General features: G+C 42.1%; 1 protein-coding gene across 2 annotated transcripts in view; it reads left to right on the top strand.

The window, feature by feature from the left end:
• Window positions 1-18,958, top strand: part of LOC135247651 (vesicle-fusing ATPase) — a 60,406-nt gene that overhangs the window by 17,085 nt on the left and 24,363 nt on the right. For both annotated transcript variants that reach the window (XM_064321362.1, XM_064321361.1), the window contains exons 2-10: window positions 1,909-1,994; window positions 4,500-4,599; window positions 6,228-6,267; window positions 12,047-12,213; window positions 12,723-12,830; window positions 13,188-13,263; window positions 13,732-13,887; window positions 16,599-16,798; window positions 17,960-18,125. In XM_064321362.1, the coding sequence (XP_064177432.1) occupies window positions 1,909-1,994; window positions 4,500-4,599; window positions 6,228-6,267; window positions 12,047-12,213; window positions 12,723-12,830; window positions 13,188-13,263; window positions 13,732-13,887; window positions 16,599-16,798; window positions 17,960-18,125 (1,099 nt within the window). The remainder of the gene's footprint in view (window positions 1-1,908; window positions 1,995-4,499; window positions 4,600-6,227; window positions 6,268-12,046; window positions 12,214-12,722; window positions 12,831-13,187; window positions 13,264-13,731; window positions 13,888-16,598; window positions 16,799-17,959; window positions 18,126-18,958) is intronic.

The following is an 18,958-nucleotide window of genomic DNA, read 5'->3' as shown; positions in this document are numbered from 1 at the left end:
TGGTATATTCATCGATTTGTATTGGTGCTCAGGGCAATTTTGACCTTATCTTAAAATAACCAGCAGCATTGCCAAAGGGATCTTTGGAAAATGAATTGAAATGTAGTGTAGGAAATGCTAGTTTTTTGCATCACGTTTTGCACAACTGTTGGTGCAGTTGGTGAACCAGTTGGTTGGGGGTTTTATTATGAAAGTAGGCTGGATTCAATTTACAGTCTCACGCATGTGCTTGGTCATTAGCTGGGTATGACAGAGCCCACAGGTAAATATATATATATATATATATATTTTTTTTTAAGTTTGCCATTTTGCAAATAAAAATTTGCCGTAAAATTTTTTTTTAATTCCCATTGTATATTTCTGAATACTTTTTTTATTAGTTATATGTATTTTTCCTAATGTTTTTTGGTCATTGCCCCTTTGGGATTAACTTGGAAATTTGCATCTACTTGGGTGGCAGTTTATACCAGTCGATCTGTCCCATAATGAAATGTGTGCCAGTAGTCTTGACACAGTAAGCACTGCTGCTGTGAATTACATTGCAGTCCCCTCCCCCACCTCTCATGGGGCCTCTGTGGGATATGAGTTGAAACTGGCAGGAGCCCTGAGGTCTGATTGAATTTGCGAAAGTGCCGGTGCTGAGGATGTGAATGTGTGGTTGTGTTATGAGCTCTGGCAGCTGGGCTCTCGGAACAGGGATTTTTTGTGTCTCACTGCCAGGCAGAACAGGAGGGATTACTCCCGAGTTACTCTGACCTTGACACTTTGACACTTCAGCAGATGTATAGACATCCACTTCCAATGTGGTTGCATGATGACTGTGTTCCTTTGTTAGTTTTTTAGTTTTGGGAGGACAGTGGCATTGGTTGGAATTTATTTCAGAAACAATAGACTGTTTAGCCTTCCGGACCTAGGGGACACCTTAGCTGAGTTTAGGAGAAGTACACAAGTGAACATTAACTATTTTTCAACTCAGTCTCTTTTAAAGACATGCTAATTTAGGCTAGAGTTACTTGTACTTGTAATTGTTTTTATTATTAGTTTGGCCTGCGTCCTTTTATGGAAAGTGCAAATTCCTGTATAAATAAAGTTATCATTATGTGAATACTCTTAACTGAAGACTACTATCTTAGTACACTTGTGAATAAGCCATTTCTGGTATGTGCAACAGAAATCACTTGTGAGGCATCAGACCTCAGCCAAACTACATCAAAAATGGGGTATGCGCCACACGGCAAGGGATGCATCTGCTCTGTGGAATCCTATGGTAGCAGTGTGAGACTGCTATCAAGTAGTGAGCAGCTGGGGCTGCCTGTGCAGGGCAGCGGGCACCTGCTCCTCTGGTCAGAATACCAGCCAGTTGACGGCTGCCAGACGTGCTACACAGTGAAATGTCCAGTGGTAATTGAACTCTAACAGTGTTCATTTAACTCTTAATAGATAGCATTTGGTCACACATTCCAAGAGTTTAATTAACACTGTTAGAGCTGAATTAACACTGGACATTTTACTTTGTACAGAGGTGACTATTTATGCACCGGACCACCAGATCATGAAGCACAGCACTGGAGAAGGTGACATCTTACACAAACGTAAATCCAGCCTTTACAAATACTATCTTGAATGCGGAAGCTCTCTGGCCCACATCATCTGAGCCTGGAGATCTTGCGACTTGATTGGGACTGATGAGGGGTTTTAAGTGAATGAGGTCTGATTAGAATGCATTTCCCAGCTTTGCACATGTTGCTTCCTGTGATGTTCGTGGCTTTACAGAGCACATCACAAAGGTCACTGTCAACACGAGTAAAATGCATCTTACCTATATTATACGTTTTACACAAGGGTGAAGCCAGGCCATGGTAACTGCTCTGACTCTTTCTTGTTTCTCTTTCCCTGTCGCTCCTACAGACTATGCAAGCCGCGCGATGCCCGACAGACGAGCTGTCGTTGACAAACTGCGCCGTGGTGAGCGAGAAAGACCTGCAGTCCGGACAGTGAGTACAACTCTGGACAGGAAAACAACATTCACTGTCCCTCTTGGCAACCAGAGGCCCATATAGTACTGCAGAACACTAGATCATAGAAATTTCTAGATCAGCCTGAGCTCAGGGGCCTAAAACTGCTGTGCAGTTATTTATCTGTTCTTTTCCATAGGATGATGTGCTCCTCTCAAGGCACATTTTAAATATATGTTATATTTTTCCTACACCTCAATGAGAAGGAACTTTTTTTCCTATTGATGAGCAGTGCAGGATTCTTTACACGGTCCAAAATATTTCTAATTGGAATTTATGCACCTGCAGTAAATTGGTTTGGCCTTGTACCTGAGCGATTGACCAATCTATTATTGACCAAGATAGCTGAGAAATTATTATTCATAAATGAATTGTATCTATTCAATGCATATCTTTGTTCACTGTCACTTTAGGTGCCAGATCGTGTTATTGCCTTTAATTAGGCTACTTCGAATGGGCAAACATGAGAACCCGTACTTTTGCTGTGTTCATTCTAGTGCTAGATATGGTTGAGTGTTCTCATTTTATTGCTAAGTTCACAGACAGTACGGTCCTGGGAGGGAGCAATAACTGCACTATTTAGTCCTGCTCGATTGAAGCAGGGAGTGGAACCACATGTTTAATACAGTAAATGTGCATATGAGCATTGCTGTGTGTGAACGCACAGTAGCAGCCCAGTAGACTGCTGGTAGGGCCTGCGCAGTGAGCTACTTGCCCAGTCAGCAATGAACACCACCAGCTTTGAGGTCTGTTCACCAGCTGCATGATATGATCAACTAAGGGTAAAATGGATCAAAGAAGGCATGGCTCAATAATTTATCTATAAAGATGAACTGCAACAAATTTCTACATTTCTGGAGAACAACAAACTACATTGTTGGAAATCAGCAGTCTGTGCAACATTACATCAATTACATTATTAGAACATTAGCGACCAGTTCTAAATGTGGTTGTGAGTTCTGTTACTTCTGTTAATTTTGTGAATTCTGTTACTTGTACATACTGGAATGGCCTTTGCTCCTCTCAAATGTGCATGTAAACTGGCACGTAACAGCAGTGAGTCATTAGTCATATGGTTGTTAAACCAAAAGATGTAAGTATGACCATAGCCTTTCTGACACTCTCCCCCTTTTTAATATTCCTGCTGAATGATCTGAAACGAGATGCCCTTGCCTTTGTACTGCCCTGTGGCCCCCCAAGATCAGCTGTGTGGTTTGTGTCTGCTGCAAAAGCAGTCACTTTAATTCTCAAACCCTAAAAGCTATGCCCATTTTCTTGTCAGCTTAGATGGGATTGGCTGTGAATTTAAGGCACAAGCACACAAGGTATAATTCTATCCGCAGTGTGTACACTAGCTCTGCCTTTTGTTTAAAATCAACTGCAACCAGTTCATGACCTTTCCGTCTGGCCAATACTGCACTGTGGCGGAGGAGAGAGAGCCTGAAATATTAGCCTGTGCTTTCACTTTTACAATGCTGCTGCTTTGCAGTGGCCATTCATCATCCACATGGGTTTTCACTGCCCGTTCAATGAGCCAGTAGACCAGTTTTACATTCATATGGATTCAGCAGATCAAGGCTGTTGGCATAGAGCAACCGGGGCTTTCTGATGTCACCGATCTGTCAGTTAACCAAAGGGTTATTGTTTCATCAGAGGGGTGAACGCCAGGTCGTTTGACATGTTTTGTGATGATCCTCTTTATTCAGGAGTCGGCAACCCTGGTCCTGTGCCAGTGATTTGGTTTCTGTTTCTGGGTTCTGTTTGATCTGAGCTTGATTAAACCTGATTCATGAAAATTAATCCAGTTATATACTTATTGGTTTTGATGGAACAAAAACCAGGACCATCTCTGGCACTGCAGCACTAGGTTTGCCTACCCCTGCTCTAGATCTACAGAGGCAGATGCATCTCAGATTGGTATTGATTTGCAGTGACAGATGTGCATTGTTTATTGGCTTGTGACCCTTTCATTGAGTATTGACTGACCTGTAATTTTATCCATATGTTTATAATGCTAATCATCAACTGGAAAAATGTAGTCAATTTGGAATTTCAACTACAGTTTAGAGCTGCATGATGAAATTATTTTTCAAAACCTTCCATCCTTTGTTATTGTCAGTGTTTTCACATTAATTGAGATGTGTATTGTACAATTTAATAGTATTTAAGATCAAGCAATCAGTTCGGTCAGAATATTACTCCCCAGCTAGTTAGCATCACCACTGAATCTGAAAAAATAGGAGTGATATGACCCCCCTGTTGCATAGACTGTGTAGGCTCACATTTAGGAAGCCATAGAGTTGAATGTCTCACTGTTACTCTGTGGAACACAGTGTTCTTTTGAAGCGAGTGCTTACCTTGATCCATTTGGTTGCATGAATGTAAATTTTTTCTTCAGCAAGTTAGCATGCTTAAGGTAAAGTAATGTAAACAGCCACACCTGTACACGCTGTGTTTTTCATTCTTATTTTTCATTCCCTGCAGGCATGTCGTTGTCAAGACCACGCCTGCCCACAAGTTTGTCTTCACTGTAAAAACCCACCACAGTGTGGTGCCAGGCACCATTGCCTTCAGCTTACCGCAGGTGGGTGGTGTCGTTTCATCTGAAAGCCACCAAGCACCGTTTCACTGGACACATGCACACCTCCATTCACTGTATTAACATATGCATGCACATGTAGGACTTTTAGGAATAGAATGCTGCACTTCCTGAAAGATTAGTCAGTCTTTATTAATTATTGAAAATAATCTCTGCTGAAGAAGTTCAGTTGTATCAGATGCAGCCACAGCTTGGTGAAAATTAACATAGTTTTTTAGTTTACAAAATGGCTGACAGAGTGGTGATGAACCATTGAGGGTCATTTGTATTTCAGTCAAAATTGGACATTTCAAAAAAGCATACTGTAGTGCTCTCTGTTTTTCAATTAATCTAATCTAATTTGATTTCACTTATTAGTTTTGACCAATATTGTATACCGTAACAAATCCTGAGATAAATTAAAAAGAATAATAACTTAGTGTGTCCTGACATTTTCCATTTTACTGACATCGAAGCATCTCGAGATATTCAAGTTTTTATGAATGGAGTATGTTCTTTTTTCCTTCAAAATAATAGGTTTCTTTGAAAGCACTGAGATACTGTAGCTGGACACGTTCATGAAAAACATGATTGAGGTTATCTCAAACTGTTTGTTGTAACGTTTTGATATTTTTGGCCGTGAGCTCTGCCATGTTGCAACACTGGGACACGACATACCTCTTCAGCTGTTTTAGCAGCCTACCTGCATGCACCTTTTCTCTCTTTTTCTGTCTCTGCACTAACTGCTGCTTCTGCCCGCTCCAACTCCTTCAATAAACATGACCGCAGCAACTCAGGTACCACAGTAAACCCCCTTAGACTGAATATATTTTACAGCCAGACCTGTAAAATATAATTACATCATTATGAAGCATTAGTGGAAACAGAAGTCAAGCAGTTAACTGATCATCTTACAGTAGTGTTACCCAGTACAGTAGTACAGTAAACACTACTGTACTACTGTACTTACCACTACACTACCCAGCCTGCTGAGAATTGCCTTCTTGGCAGGACTGTTAATTCTGAAAAATGTAAGTTTATTCTCCCTTACCTGAATATAGTTTGGTTGATTGATTCCATTTTATTTATTTATTTATTTATTTATTTTTTAAGAATTTTGGATTTTGTTTAAAACTCGGGTCACTATGCAATTATGACACTGTCCTTTCTTGCCCGTACAACTGATTACAAACTCAAAAGTCACTGCTGCTGTAAATGTTCAGAGTCAGCCACAACAACTATGTTTTCCGCTTGAAAAAAGTTGTGTATGTCAATATACTGTATGTATACGTACACTTTCAATTATACAATTCTAAATACAAGGAATAATTTAATATGTCAAAAAAGTACATACTTTTATTCAACGTAATTAAAAATGGCATTCATAAGAACAGTAGTGACTGATGATTTGTAACATATACAGTATATTTTGACATATTAAACATATATGCTTAATACATATATGTTTAATATATGTCATATTTTGTATTACATATTTATGTATATAGTTATAGGATTTACATTTTTGTATGTATTGTTCTTTTTACTTGTTTGTGAGTGCCATCTATCAAGAATTAGGGCACTTAGGTTAGCTCGTAGTGGAGGAGGCACTGATGAGCTATTTCTTATTTCAGAGGAAATGGGCTGGCCTTTCCATTGGACAGGAAGTAGAAGGTAAGTCACAAAGTTAAAAATGTATTTATCCTGTAGTCACAGAGACAACAGTCTCCAAAGGCATTTAGCTGTGTGCTTATAGTACATCAATTCATCACATTCAATTAATAGAGGGTATGCACATGACGTCACAGTAAGTGGAAGTCACTGCCGTTACACCGACTGAGTGGCAGAAAGACTACGGCAGCGTTAGCGTTCAGCTTGAATGCCGCGAAAACACAAAAAACACATCTAAAATGGGAAAGAGCTGTTGTGCGATTGACTGTACAAATAGCTCCAATTTCTTGTTGAATCTATAATTTTACAGACTGCCGAAAGCTAAAGAAAAGAGAAGCAAATGGATCGCTGCAATTTGCAGAAACAACTGGAATCCAGGCACCGAAACATGGATTTGTGGTTGTCATTTTGTGTCAGGTATGTTGGATTTTTGGGTAAAATCATACCTTAAGTTATGTACTGTATTGACTACTAATCAATTAAATATTTAGCATCTTTCATTTATATTCTGTGTAACTGTAAAGTTTTTGTCAGCATTTATTAAAAAACATCCATGATGATGAGCCTTGTGTTCTACAAACAAAGGGGGGATGGTTAGATAGAGTTAGCTAGCCAAGCATATAAATTATTAAGGTATGATTTTACCCAAAATTCCAACATTCCTGACACAAAATAACAACCGCAAATCCACGTTTTGGTGCCTGGATTCGAGTTGTTTCTGCGAATTGCAGCGATGCATTTGCTTCTCTCTTCTTTAGCTTTTGGCAGTCTGTGAAAAGATAGCTCCAACTTCTTGTTGAATGTCCATGGACCACTGGTTCTTTGGTAAGTTGTAAGGATCACTGTCGAGTCCAACTGCCTTTAATTTAAGCAGATAATTGTTTGTTTTACTCCCGGTTTTGCAGTTTCCTCTACTAAAGGCAGCCGTGTCGCAGGATGTTTTGTCACTCAGTCCCGTCTGAGGGGGCGTATTCCGGTGGGAAAGTGACGTCAGTGCATACCCTCTATAAGTAATGCACCTTGAATGATAAGACAAATGTGCAATGACACAAAAAACATGGGATTGTTTCAGGCAGAGAATCTTCCTCTGAAAATATGAGAAAATTTGTAGAGTGAGTTTTGACAGCTGGTTAAACAGTGGCTTTTATTACAGAAGTGACATCATGATCATGTGATTTTTATAATTTCAAGATGTATCACTGTTTCCTGTACAGCAAGAGTGTGCTCGCAGTAACTGCTGTATACTATATTTTTTGATGAAGAGGCTTTGTACATTACATTTACAAAAGTATGTGGACACCTGAACACCTCATCCATATGTACTTGTTGAACATCTCATTCCAAAACCATGGTAATTAATATGGAGTTATACCCCCTTTGCTGTTATAACAGCCTCCACTCTTCTGGGAAGGCTTTCCACTATATTTTTGAACTTGGCTGCTGGGATTCGCTTCCATTCAGTGATAAGAGCATTAGTGAGGTTGGGCACTGATGATGGGTATAAGGCCTGGCTCGCAGTCGACATTCCAGTTCATCCCAAAGATGTTTGATGGGGTTGAGGTCAGGGCTCTTTGCAGGCCAGTCAAGATCTTCCCCACCAAACTCAGCAAACCATTTCTTTATGGACATTGCTTTGTGCACGGGGGCATTGGCATTCCTGTCTGAAACAGGAAGGGGCCTGCCCCAAACCGTTGCCACAAAGTTGTAAGTGCACAATTCTCTAGAATGTCACTGTACGCTGTAGCATTAGGATGTCCCTTCACTGGAATGAAAGGGCCTAGCCCAAACCATGATGAGCAACCCCAGACCATTATTCCTCCTCCACCAAACTTTACAGTTGGCACTATTCAGGCCAGTTGAGTTGGCACCATGCATTTTGCCAAACCCATATTCGTTTATCAGATGGCCGGATAGTGAAGCGTGATTCATCACTCTAGAGAACATGTTACCACAGCTCCAGATTCCAATGGCGATGTGCTTTACACCACTCCAGTCGAAGCTTGGCATGGTGATCTTTGGCTTGTGTACGGCTGTCCGGCCATGGAAACCCATTTCATGAAGCTCTTGATGAACAATTCTTATGCTGACATTGTTTCCAGAGGTAGTTTGGAACTCTGTTGTGAGTGTTGCAACCGAGAACAGATGATTTTTACGTGCTACACGCTTCAGGACTTGGCGGTCCCGTTCTGTGAGCTTGTGTGGCTTGTGTGACTTTTGAAAAATTGCTCAAGCTCTCTCAAGTGGGATGGGCTGCATTGGTTAACTGCAACTTTCAAGTCTTGCCACAGATTCTCTTATTAGATTGAGGTCTGGGCTTTGAATTGCCCATTCCATTTATAAACCACTCCAGTGTAGCTTGGCTGTGTGTTTAGGTGGAAGGTGAACCTCCACCCCAGTCCAATGTTTCTTGCAGACTGAAGCAGATTTTTCTCTAGGGTTTTCCAATATTTGCCTCCATCCAACTTGCCCTCAATCCTCAACCCGAAATTTCCCAGTGCCTGTCGATAAAAAACAGCCCCGTAACGGTGATGCTGCCACAACCACGGTTCACCGTGGAGATGGTGTTCTGAGAGAGATGAGCAGGGTTCACTTTGTTCACACATAGCATTTTGCATCAATTTTGGTCTGACAAGAGAACCTGTTGTCACATCTTTGCTGTGTCTTCCACGTGCCTTGTGGCAAAATCTAAATGGGATTTGATGTGGCGGATTTGTAGCAATGACTTTCTCCGTGCTGCTCTTCCATATAGCACAGTTTTGTGGAGCGCATGTGTAATAGTTGCCATTTCGACAGCTTCCTTCTGAGTTACCATTGGCCCCTTGGTGGCTTCTCTGGCCACCACTCTCCTTGCCCAGTCGCACAGATTTGGTGGATGGTTGTGCCACATTCTGTCCATTTTTCCCATGGTGCGCACGACTGCCTGCTGCCGTGGGCTATGCGTGGCAAATTGTGGTCACTCACTCACCCATTCCCTCATGGATGACCTGAGAGGGCCGTTTGGAGGGACGAATGTGCAGGTGGTGCTTTGTTTAGTAGGACGCATGTGCAGGTGCATCTCTCAAAATCACTACTTCGAACGACACAAGATTTTTAAGCACAGCTTTATCGCCTAACGTTACTTTAGCTAACCCTAACATGTTTTAAACAGCGTTTCGCCTACTTTAATTGACCTAGTTAGCACGTACCACCGATACAGATGTATGGACACACGGAGGACAACAAATAACGTTACAGAGGTGAGGACATGCCATAGCTAGCTAGATATATAGGTAGCCATGTTTTACTCATGACACTTTGTACAGGTGCGCCGTGGATCAGGACAGTTTTGTGCTTGTTTTTTTTTAAATAATGGATTTAAGTGTGCTACGGGGAATGTTCAAATTTGGGATTATTTAAAATCCCAAAGATTATTTAGGTGTCATAGCAAAGGGAAGAATGCGTATGCAATCAAGACTTTTCTGTTTTTTATTTGTAGTTGATTTTTTTTTTTTTTAAAGGATTTTTTTCCAACATCAAAATTTTGTAATACTTTGTGTAGATAAGTGACAGAAAATCCCAATTAAAAATCAATCAATTTTAGTTCTAGATTGTAACACTATAATATGTCCAAATGTCCTTGGGGGGTGAGTACTTTCGCAATCCACTGTATAAAGAGCTAAAGTGGCGGTTCTTATATTGCGAGATCTTTTACTGCCCAAGAGACGTAATCATCAACTGTAAACCAATTTACATTTGAACCAATCTGTATCACCTGTGTTTAGTGGTCTGCCATTCAGAATTGGGCTTGAAGTGAATATATACTACAGATTGGACATGCCAGTCAGAGGAATTTGTTAAAAGTAATTTCACATCTTTAACTTACGGCTTAGTCAGCTCTTTTAATTTACATGGGGGGGGGGAGCTATTGTACAGGGTCTTTAAAAATGCTGTATTCCAGCTGTCAGGCACAGCTGAATAAGCCGTACTCCCCCTTGTGCCTGGCTGATCGATGGCCCACAGAAAGAAGCGAAGCCCCTGGGTGGCAGGGAAAGGGCCCTGGCTGATTGATCGGGACCAGGGGGGGGAGATGGTCGCCCACGCTGCTCTGGTGTCGGCATCAGCCTGCGGCCTCGGCTTAAGAGGAAGCGATTCCTTCCGTACAGTAACCTTTCTGTTTCTTTTGTACCTCTGGCTCTAGTGCCCCCTGCTGACTAAACCCTGTACAGACCACCTGTCGTCAATATTAGGCACAGTACTGCGGAAACGGTTGTTAGGCGTAGGGAATGTAGAGCTGCACATTTGTTCTTTGATCATGCGTGGTGATTAGACATTGCGACTTCTGCTTCCGAAGAGAGAGTCTCCTTTCAGCAGCCTCTGCACATTATTGTCAAATGAATCTTTGTTATATGAAGGAACGAGTATAAACCTGCCCGATGGTAATTGGTCCAAATTGAATCATCTACAAATAATTAAAACAGAAATGCAATTTTCTTTCTTTACCTTAGGTGCAAACAAACAAGCTTGTCCGCATTATCAGATTTTTTGTTCTGTGAGGCTGCCAGGCAACTAGCCTTCCTTACTAGAGTTGCCATTCTGCAGAATGCGCTCCTGTTCACATACACTGTGTTCAGAACGATCAATTAGGACCTTTAAGTCGGTAGCATCAAAGGGTGCCTCAGTGAGAGATTTTTCCTTATTTTCCCAGAACAGGAAAATGCCTGCTTTGAATGATTTTTCTCTGAGCAGTTGGTCTTTTTCAAATAAACTTTTGTTATTGCCTATTTTTACTGGATCGTTTGCACTAAAGCAGATGTGCTCATTGGCTGATCCGTATAGATGGAAACCGCAAATGCATACTGTGCACTTGTTAACGAAATGCCCAAAGTGCTTTCTTGCATGTGATTTCATGGTGAACGGCTGTCGGGTGTCAGCTTGTAATTAAATTTTATATTATCACCTCCCTCTCATATGTGGGATTGTCATCGACTATGAAGTGGGTGTCAAAACTGGCAGCTGAATCATATTCCCGACTAAAGAAAAGAATATCATGAAACGGTGACCACCTTATTAAAGGACATTGCTACTGGACATTAATTTTATTTAACCTGGTTTTTTGAGACTAGTAATATTTTCTCAGGATAGACCTTGCAAGACAGACGCATAGCAAGTCAATGACATTTCAAACAATAATTCATTCAAATGCTATTAAAATTTAGACATGAATTTTCTGCATAACCGTTGATTGTTATCGGTGCAATCAGTGATAAACAGATGATCATTTAAAAACAATCAAGATGTATGCTAGAAATTCATATTTATGTTTTTGAACTTTGATAGGGGTCTAGCGTCTTTTATTTGAAGCTTAGCTTCATTTATTTTTAAAACAAATTATCATATATGTCTATTCCACCGTGGAACAGCGTGTTCACAAATCATCTAGGTTGTGTTTCTCTGGAGCTGGAGTAAAAGCAAATCAATTAGGGGTAATTAAGGTCTGGTATTTGTATGCCTTTGTCACTCTGGCAGTTTGCAATGGTGATTCAGATTCATAATGGAGAGTTGCTGGAGTCAGTTCAACATTTGGCCTAGTAATATGGCAGTAGTTTTAAATATAGTGCTTTAACAACATTTCACTTGTGGCAATGCTACACTTGCATGTAAAACGTAGCCAGTGCAATTGCAGCCACCTATAGGGGCAAACTAACAGCCGAATTCTAGAGGTGACAGTTGATGGAGACTCCAAAAACTGTAGTCCTGGTAGTTTGCACTCTTACTTGACAATGTTCCCATCCACCCCCTGCAGTTGCCAGCTACAACTTTGACAAGTCCAAGCAGTGCGTGGGCACCATGACTGTTGAGATCGACTTCCTGCAAAAGAAGAATGTGGACAGCAGCCCCTATGACTCAGAAAAGATGGCCAAAGAGTTCATCCAGCACTTCAACAGCCAGAGCTTCACTGTGGGGCAGCAGGTACAGTGACAAGCAGGGCGTGGCACAGGGGTAGGCCAGGGAAGCGGAGGGTTAAGTGCTGTGTGTATCTACGCTGCTGCAATAGATCCTTGAGTCTCTTGCTTGCTTGTTGTCATTCAGCTTATCTTCAGACTCAATCCCCTATAGAGGCCTGGGTTTAACCAACATTTCTCTTAACTTTAACCCAAAATTAAATCAAAATATTAGCTTTTGTCTGCTCAGATGCAGTGTGGTGAGCAAGTTATGAGAAATGCCAAACACGCCTGTTTGTTAACAAAGTAATTTACATATTTACAGCAAAAATGTATGTTTGTCAAAGATTCATAAAAATGTTGTTACGATTTGAAATGGTTCAGGAAATTAGCCATCATGCTGAGTGCAGAAGCAGTAGAGACCAATAATGCTTTATGCTGTCAGTGAGTGTGAAGCCATTGTAAATCAATGCATCAGGGTGAACAGACCTAGAAGCCAGATTTACCATCTAAACTCTGCACCTCCTCTTTCTTCAGCTGGTATTCAGCTTTTGCGACAAGCTGTTTGGCCTGCAAATAAAGGACATTGAGGCAATGGACCCCAGCATCCTCAAGGGGGAGCCAGCGTCCGGCAAGAAGCACAAGGTACAGAGAACCTCCAGCATCACACGCTTAGGATCCAGCAGTTCTGTTTGCACACATTTAAAGTGCCTGCATGTGCCTGCTCAATGAATGCTACATGCCCTCATTCTGCATATCCATTTAATATTTCCGTGGTATGGATGTTTAAAGTTCAGAGGAAGTCTCTCATTGCGGGGGTTTGACAGCAATGTTCCACCTTGCTTTTCAACACACAAAGGATTTAATTGCCTAGCCATTGTGCTGTGCTGCTACCAATAATATCCAAGTATGTAATATGTTACTGTTGAAAAGTCAACATTCAGCTCAGATCTCTGAACATTTTGTCCTGGTCTGTTCTTCTGATGTACTTCCTCCCTGCAGATTGACATTGGTCTGTTGCTGGGCAACAGTCAGGTGATTTTCGAGAAGGCTGAGAGCTCTTCTCTCACCCTGGTTGGTAAGTGTTAATCCGGAGGAAAACTGCCCAGTCTGCAAATCATCCATGTGAACCAGAAAAAGTGTCACTATATTTCACTATATTTCAGTCATAGTACTTGACATAGAGACTAGCTTTTCATGTCAGTAATGCACTTAGTGACAATCATATAATGGTGAATAATTCTGCTGTTCAATAAAAACCATTTAAAAAAACATTCAGCTGTTGATGTTGATGTCCAGCATATTAACAAAGGTGAATAAATATATTCAAATAAAGAAGTTTTAAAATTTGGTGAATACAGGAATATCATAGCACTTGATTCATGCAACATTTGTGGTATTTGGATGTGTTGAATGATGAAGTTCAACTTTTCAGCAGGCGCCATACATACAGTACGTGCATGCCTTTTCCCATGCATTTACCCCCTTATTCTCTTTTTTACTTCTACCCTCTATTTACTGTACCTTCCACTTCCTCTTCCTGTAGGAAAGGCTAAGACCAGGGAAGCCCGCCAGTCTATCATCAATCCTGATTGGAACTTTGAGCGAATGGGCATCGGCGGCCTGGACAAGGAGTTCTCCGATATCTTCCGCAGGGCCTTCGCCTCCCGAGTCTTCCCTCCTGACATAGTGGAGCAAATGGGCGAGTCCTTCTTCTGTGGCTTCTTACTCACATTCTCCCACTGTCCCCTCCCTACAGCCCTTCTCCCCTTCCTAAACCCCTCTGTCCCCTCCCTACAGCCCTTCTCCCCTTCCTAAACCACTCTGTCCCCTCCCTACAGCCCTTCTCCCCTTCCTAAACCTCTCTGTCCCCTCCCTATAGCCCTTCTCCCCTTCCTAAACCCCTCTGTCCCCTCCCTACAGCCCTTCTCCCCTTCTTAAACCCCTCTGTCCCCTCCCTACAGCCCTTCTCCCCTTCCTAAAACCCTCTGTCCCCTTCCTACGACCCATCTCCACTCCTTAAAGCCCTCCGTTCCCTCCCTAGACCTCTCTGTCCCCTCCCTACAAACCCTTCTCCCCTCTCTATAAAGCCCTTTGTCCCCTCCCCACAGACCTGTGTCCCCTCGCTACAACCCTTCTCCCCTCTCTAAAGCCCTCTGTTCCCTCCTACTACCCTTCCCCCTCTCTAAAGCCCTGTGCCCCCTTGCTACCACTCTCTTTTCCCCCCTACAGCACTTCCCGCTCTCTATAGCATTGTGTCCCCTCCCTACAAACCCTTCTCCCCTCCCTAAAGCCCTTTGTCCCCTCCCTACAAACCCTTCTCCCCTCCCTAAAGCCCTTTGTCCCCTCCCCACAACCCTTCTCCCCTCTATAAAGCCCTTTTTCCCCTCCTCACAACTCTTCTCCCCTCTATAAAGCCCTTTTTCCCCTCCTCACAACTCTTCTCCCCTCCATAAAGCCCTGTGTCCACTCGCTACAACCCTTCTCCCCTCTCTAAACCTCTCTGTTCCTTCCCTAAAGCCCTCTGTTCTCCCCCTACAACCCTTTTCCCCTCCCTAAAGCCCTTTGTCCCCTCCCTAAATTCCTCTGCCCCTCTCTACAACCCTTCTCCCCTCCCTACAGCCCTCTGTCGCCTCCCTACAACCATTCATCCCTTCTTATGGCTCTCTCCTCTTTCTATAGTGTAGTGCCAGCAGAAAGGCTGAATCTGATGGGTGATGAAGTTTCTTACTCTCACATCAGTGGATGAATTCACACACGCACACACACTCACACAATAAGAGCTGCCCTTTGAGGAGAGCTGTGATTAATGTGGTGACTGGAAAATGGTAGCCGTAATGAGCTGGTGGCCCCCAAAACCATAAAGGTGAAGATGTAATTGGACATTTTTGAGTAAAAGCTGGTGGTAAAGGTCTCTGCGTGCAAACCCAGAAAGATAATGTTGCATCAATGTCTCCCCAATGCCTACACCACTGTTTGATTTCAACAGTCCATTAAAAGGTCAGCACAGGAAGTGCTCTTATCCCAGGGGCTCAGAACATTGTCTCAGCTCTTTACTGTAGCTCCTCCAAGCTAAAACACCAGTGTCAGTGTCATTTCAACTGCTAAAATATTGTATTTTAATATATATATAGGACAGTATCCACCAACTCTTCTTAATCTATGTGATTAATAATAAATAGCATTAAGCAGATAGACAGTTAGGTTCACATGTGATCATTTTGGCCAAATGACGATATATGAAAGGTATTTCATAAGGGTGTAATGATTCATCGATTATCTCAACCCATCAGTTGTAATTCCTGAAATGCAACTGCATAAATCTACCAACAGCATTTTTAAAATCAAGTCTTGACTTGTATCTGTCAAAAAGTATTTAAGATGCTGTGAAACAGTTCTTGCAATTGAACAAACTTAATCATTTAGCACAACACATTTACACTAAAATCTTGTTTAATCTGAATTTGTATTTTGCTGAACTTAAATATTGTGATCAGGACTGGAGATCATGGAGCTTACCCACGGTGTAAATTGTGCAGGTCGGGTGAAAATTTTTTTTTACTGGCTACAAGCCGGTCAGGCAAGTTGAATTTAGTCAAAGAAATTTTCTTCTAGCCCTTACCTAATCTAATATTTTTATATTTGAGAGAGAAAGTAATAAAAATAAGATTTTAATTCTCATTACAAGAGCAAAACACTTGTTAAAACAAACCTATTTTTTGTTTTGTGCTGTATAGGCCTGCCTAAAGTAAATGGTATCAATGACAGAAGTCTGCTGTCTAAATGCCTTTTTCCACACAACATGTCAGTGAGCTTAGCTTGAGCTAAATAAAGTCTGATTGGTTAAATGATCTGGACAGTAAAGTCAACATACCCCCACATAGTTAACATTGTAGTTGTTAGGTAAATATCGCTAACTAGCTAGCTTACACATCTTACACATATTTTAATTCTCACTGTGAGAAAGAAAGCTTTTTAAATGTAACTTGGGCTTGTAAAAAATCTCAGCAGGTCTAGTTGGGGTTAGCATTTATTAACCCATCTGGACTGTGCCAAAAATACTCAAGTTCCATGTTGATTGATTGACATATGAGTCATATAGGTTTGCACCATTAGCACTTTAAAATCTGAAGCTTTGTTTTAACTGCCTCAGAGCTCCCAGTGCATTTCTTTCCTCATTTGTGCTCTATTCTCTCTCTACCCCTGCTTTTCTCTCATTTTCTCCGGCTCTTGCTTTCTTTTTCTGTGTCACTTGGCCTCTTCTTTCAAGAACTGAGAGTGAGACAATGACAATTTTCTGAAAGACATTTGTAAATAAAAAAATATGTGTTTCTTCTGAAGTGTGGTATGTGTTATCTGTTTTAATCCCTTCTTTTTCTCAGGGACTGATGTTTCTTGTGCGTCTTTCCTCAGGCTGCAAGCATGTGAAGGGCATCCTGCTCTACGGTCCCCCAGGCTGTGGGAAGACCCTCATGGCGCGACAGATCGGTAAGATGCTGAACGCCCGCGAGCCCAAAATCGTCAACGGGCCTGAGATCCTCAACAAGTACGTGGGCGAGTCCGAGGCCAACATCCGCAAGCTGTTTGCCGACGCTGAGGACGAGCAGAAGAGGGTGAGGCTCCCCATCAAAAAAGTCACACTGGTGCCACACACAGCCGTGTATACACATACGCATACATGTTTGTTCATACGCACACCCACCCACAAACAAACCCACTCACATTTGCACTGTCACAGTCAAATTTTAAAGGGTAAAAGAAAACGTGACCAGCATGTGGTGTTGAGAGATAAATATCGGGTGAAAGATTACAGACCTGTGTGGCAGAGCCTGGAACAGCCCCTCCCCCAATACCTGCATCCAGCCCCCCAGTGTCCATCAGGTCATGGGACAGTGATGGGCTCGTTCCTCATCATCTAATATGCAGCGCAGTAGGAAAGTGTGGGAGCCAGTGACCCTGTCCCTACACGTTACGTGGTGTCTCACAACTGTGCGTCCATGTTGGCTTAATGAGAGACCTTTGTGATAGATGTACGTGGTCAGTGGTCATAGACAGCACTTCAGACTTGCTCCTGGCTTCCACGAAGACTTTTGAGAGACCCAGGTGCCAGTTACCCGAGGTGCCAGGTCATTGTTTGATGCACTTATAAACTTAAGTTTATAAACCAGATAATACACGTTTAATGAAAATAAACGATGACTGATTTATGGAGCAATATCAGCACTTTTGCATGGCTATTTTTCAGTTTCTCACAAAATGTGTTTGCCTTTAATATATGGCTTCAATAACTCTTGAACTTTAAAGTAATTTCTCCCAATAAGCCCCATGGGAGTTTCTTGTACTGGGGCTAGGTTATACCTTATTCTGTGCTGCTATTTAGGTTTTCAGACTGTGCGTAGCCTGGAGAAGCTGTAACCACATCTCTGCAGTGTGTGCCATCTTCCCTCAGCAGATGCATTTTTTGTAGAACCATTCAGATTCACCTCAAAGGCTACATCTGATTCACCTACTCAAGGATTTGAACCCACATCAATCATATTCATAGTACGTTTGCAGGAAGGCCACAACAAGCCACAAAAACAATAGCCTTGTTCTGGTTCAAAACTGGTTGCAGCTAGCAGAGATTTTTCAGTTCCCCAACTTTGTAAATGAGTGAACAACAACTACCTCAGATACATATGACTCTCTGTTGTTTTTTTATTATGCAACAACACAAATAGTTTTTGTCAAGATTACCTTTTTAGTTTTGCTAACCCTGACCCCTTTCCCCTCAGCTGGGTGCCAACAGTGGCCTGCACATAATCATCTTTGATGAGATTGATGCCATCTGCAAACAGCGAGGCAGTATGGCGGGCAGCACGGGTGTCCACGACACTGTGGTCAACCAGCTCTTGTCCAAAATTGACGGCGTGGAACAACTCAACAACATCCTGGTCATAGGTACGGCTGGGCGCAGATGTTTGTGTGTGTGTGTGTGTGTTCAGTTATTTCTGTGTTTACAGTGTAGTTTTAATGCTTGGCTTTGGGATAGGTACTTCTGACGGCATAAAATGGTTAAAGACCTTGTGCAATCATCCATCCATCCATCCATCCATTCATTATCTATACCGCTTATCCTGAGCAGGGTTGCGGTGGGTGCTGGAGCCTATCCCAGCATGCATTGGGTGAGAGGCATGGATACACCCTGGACAGGTCGCCAATCTATCACAGGGCACACACACCATTCGCTCTCCATTCACTCACACACTCATACCTATGGGCAATTTAGAGTCTCCAATTAGCCTACTTGCATGTCTTTGGACTGTGGGAGGAAGCCGGATTACCCGGAGGAAACGCACGCGGACACGGGGAGAAAATGCAAACTCCACACAGAAAGGCCTCAAGCTGAGATTCGAACCCACAGCCTTCTTGCTGCACCACCACCCCATTGTGCGATCAATTTTATTACATTTTTTAAACATTTGTAGTGTTCCTTAAGCTATAACGACAGGATGTATATTTACCTTTTTCTAATTTATTAACTGGAAAATAATACATTTCCTTTTGATGTAGTTGATGTTTGCATGGGAGAGCTGGAGGACACTTTTTATAGGCAGCCCACTAAATGGACTCACACTAGCATTAAGGCAGCTACCTAGCAGAACATGTAGAACTATTTGGAAAAGGATGCCTACTCTTAAAATCAAGGACACAAAAACCAATTGAATCAGCGCTATGACCAGAGCAATCCTGCTGTACATACATAGTCCAATATTAGCCCATAGGAACATCGC

Source organism: Anguilla rostrata, chromosome 2 (genome assembly GCF_018555375.3).
Source record: "Anguilla rostrata isolate EN2019 chromosome 2, ASM1855537v3, whole genome shotgun sequence".
Classification (NCBI taxonomy): Eukaryota; Metazoa; Chordata; class Actinopteri; order Anguilliformes; family Anguillidae; genus Anguilla; species Anguilla rostrata.
The sequence above is the reverse complement of the archived record's forward strand: the minus strand, read 5'-3'. Positions and strand labels throughout refer to the sequence as shown.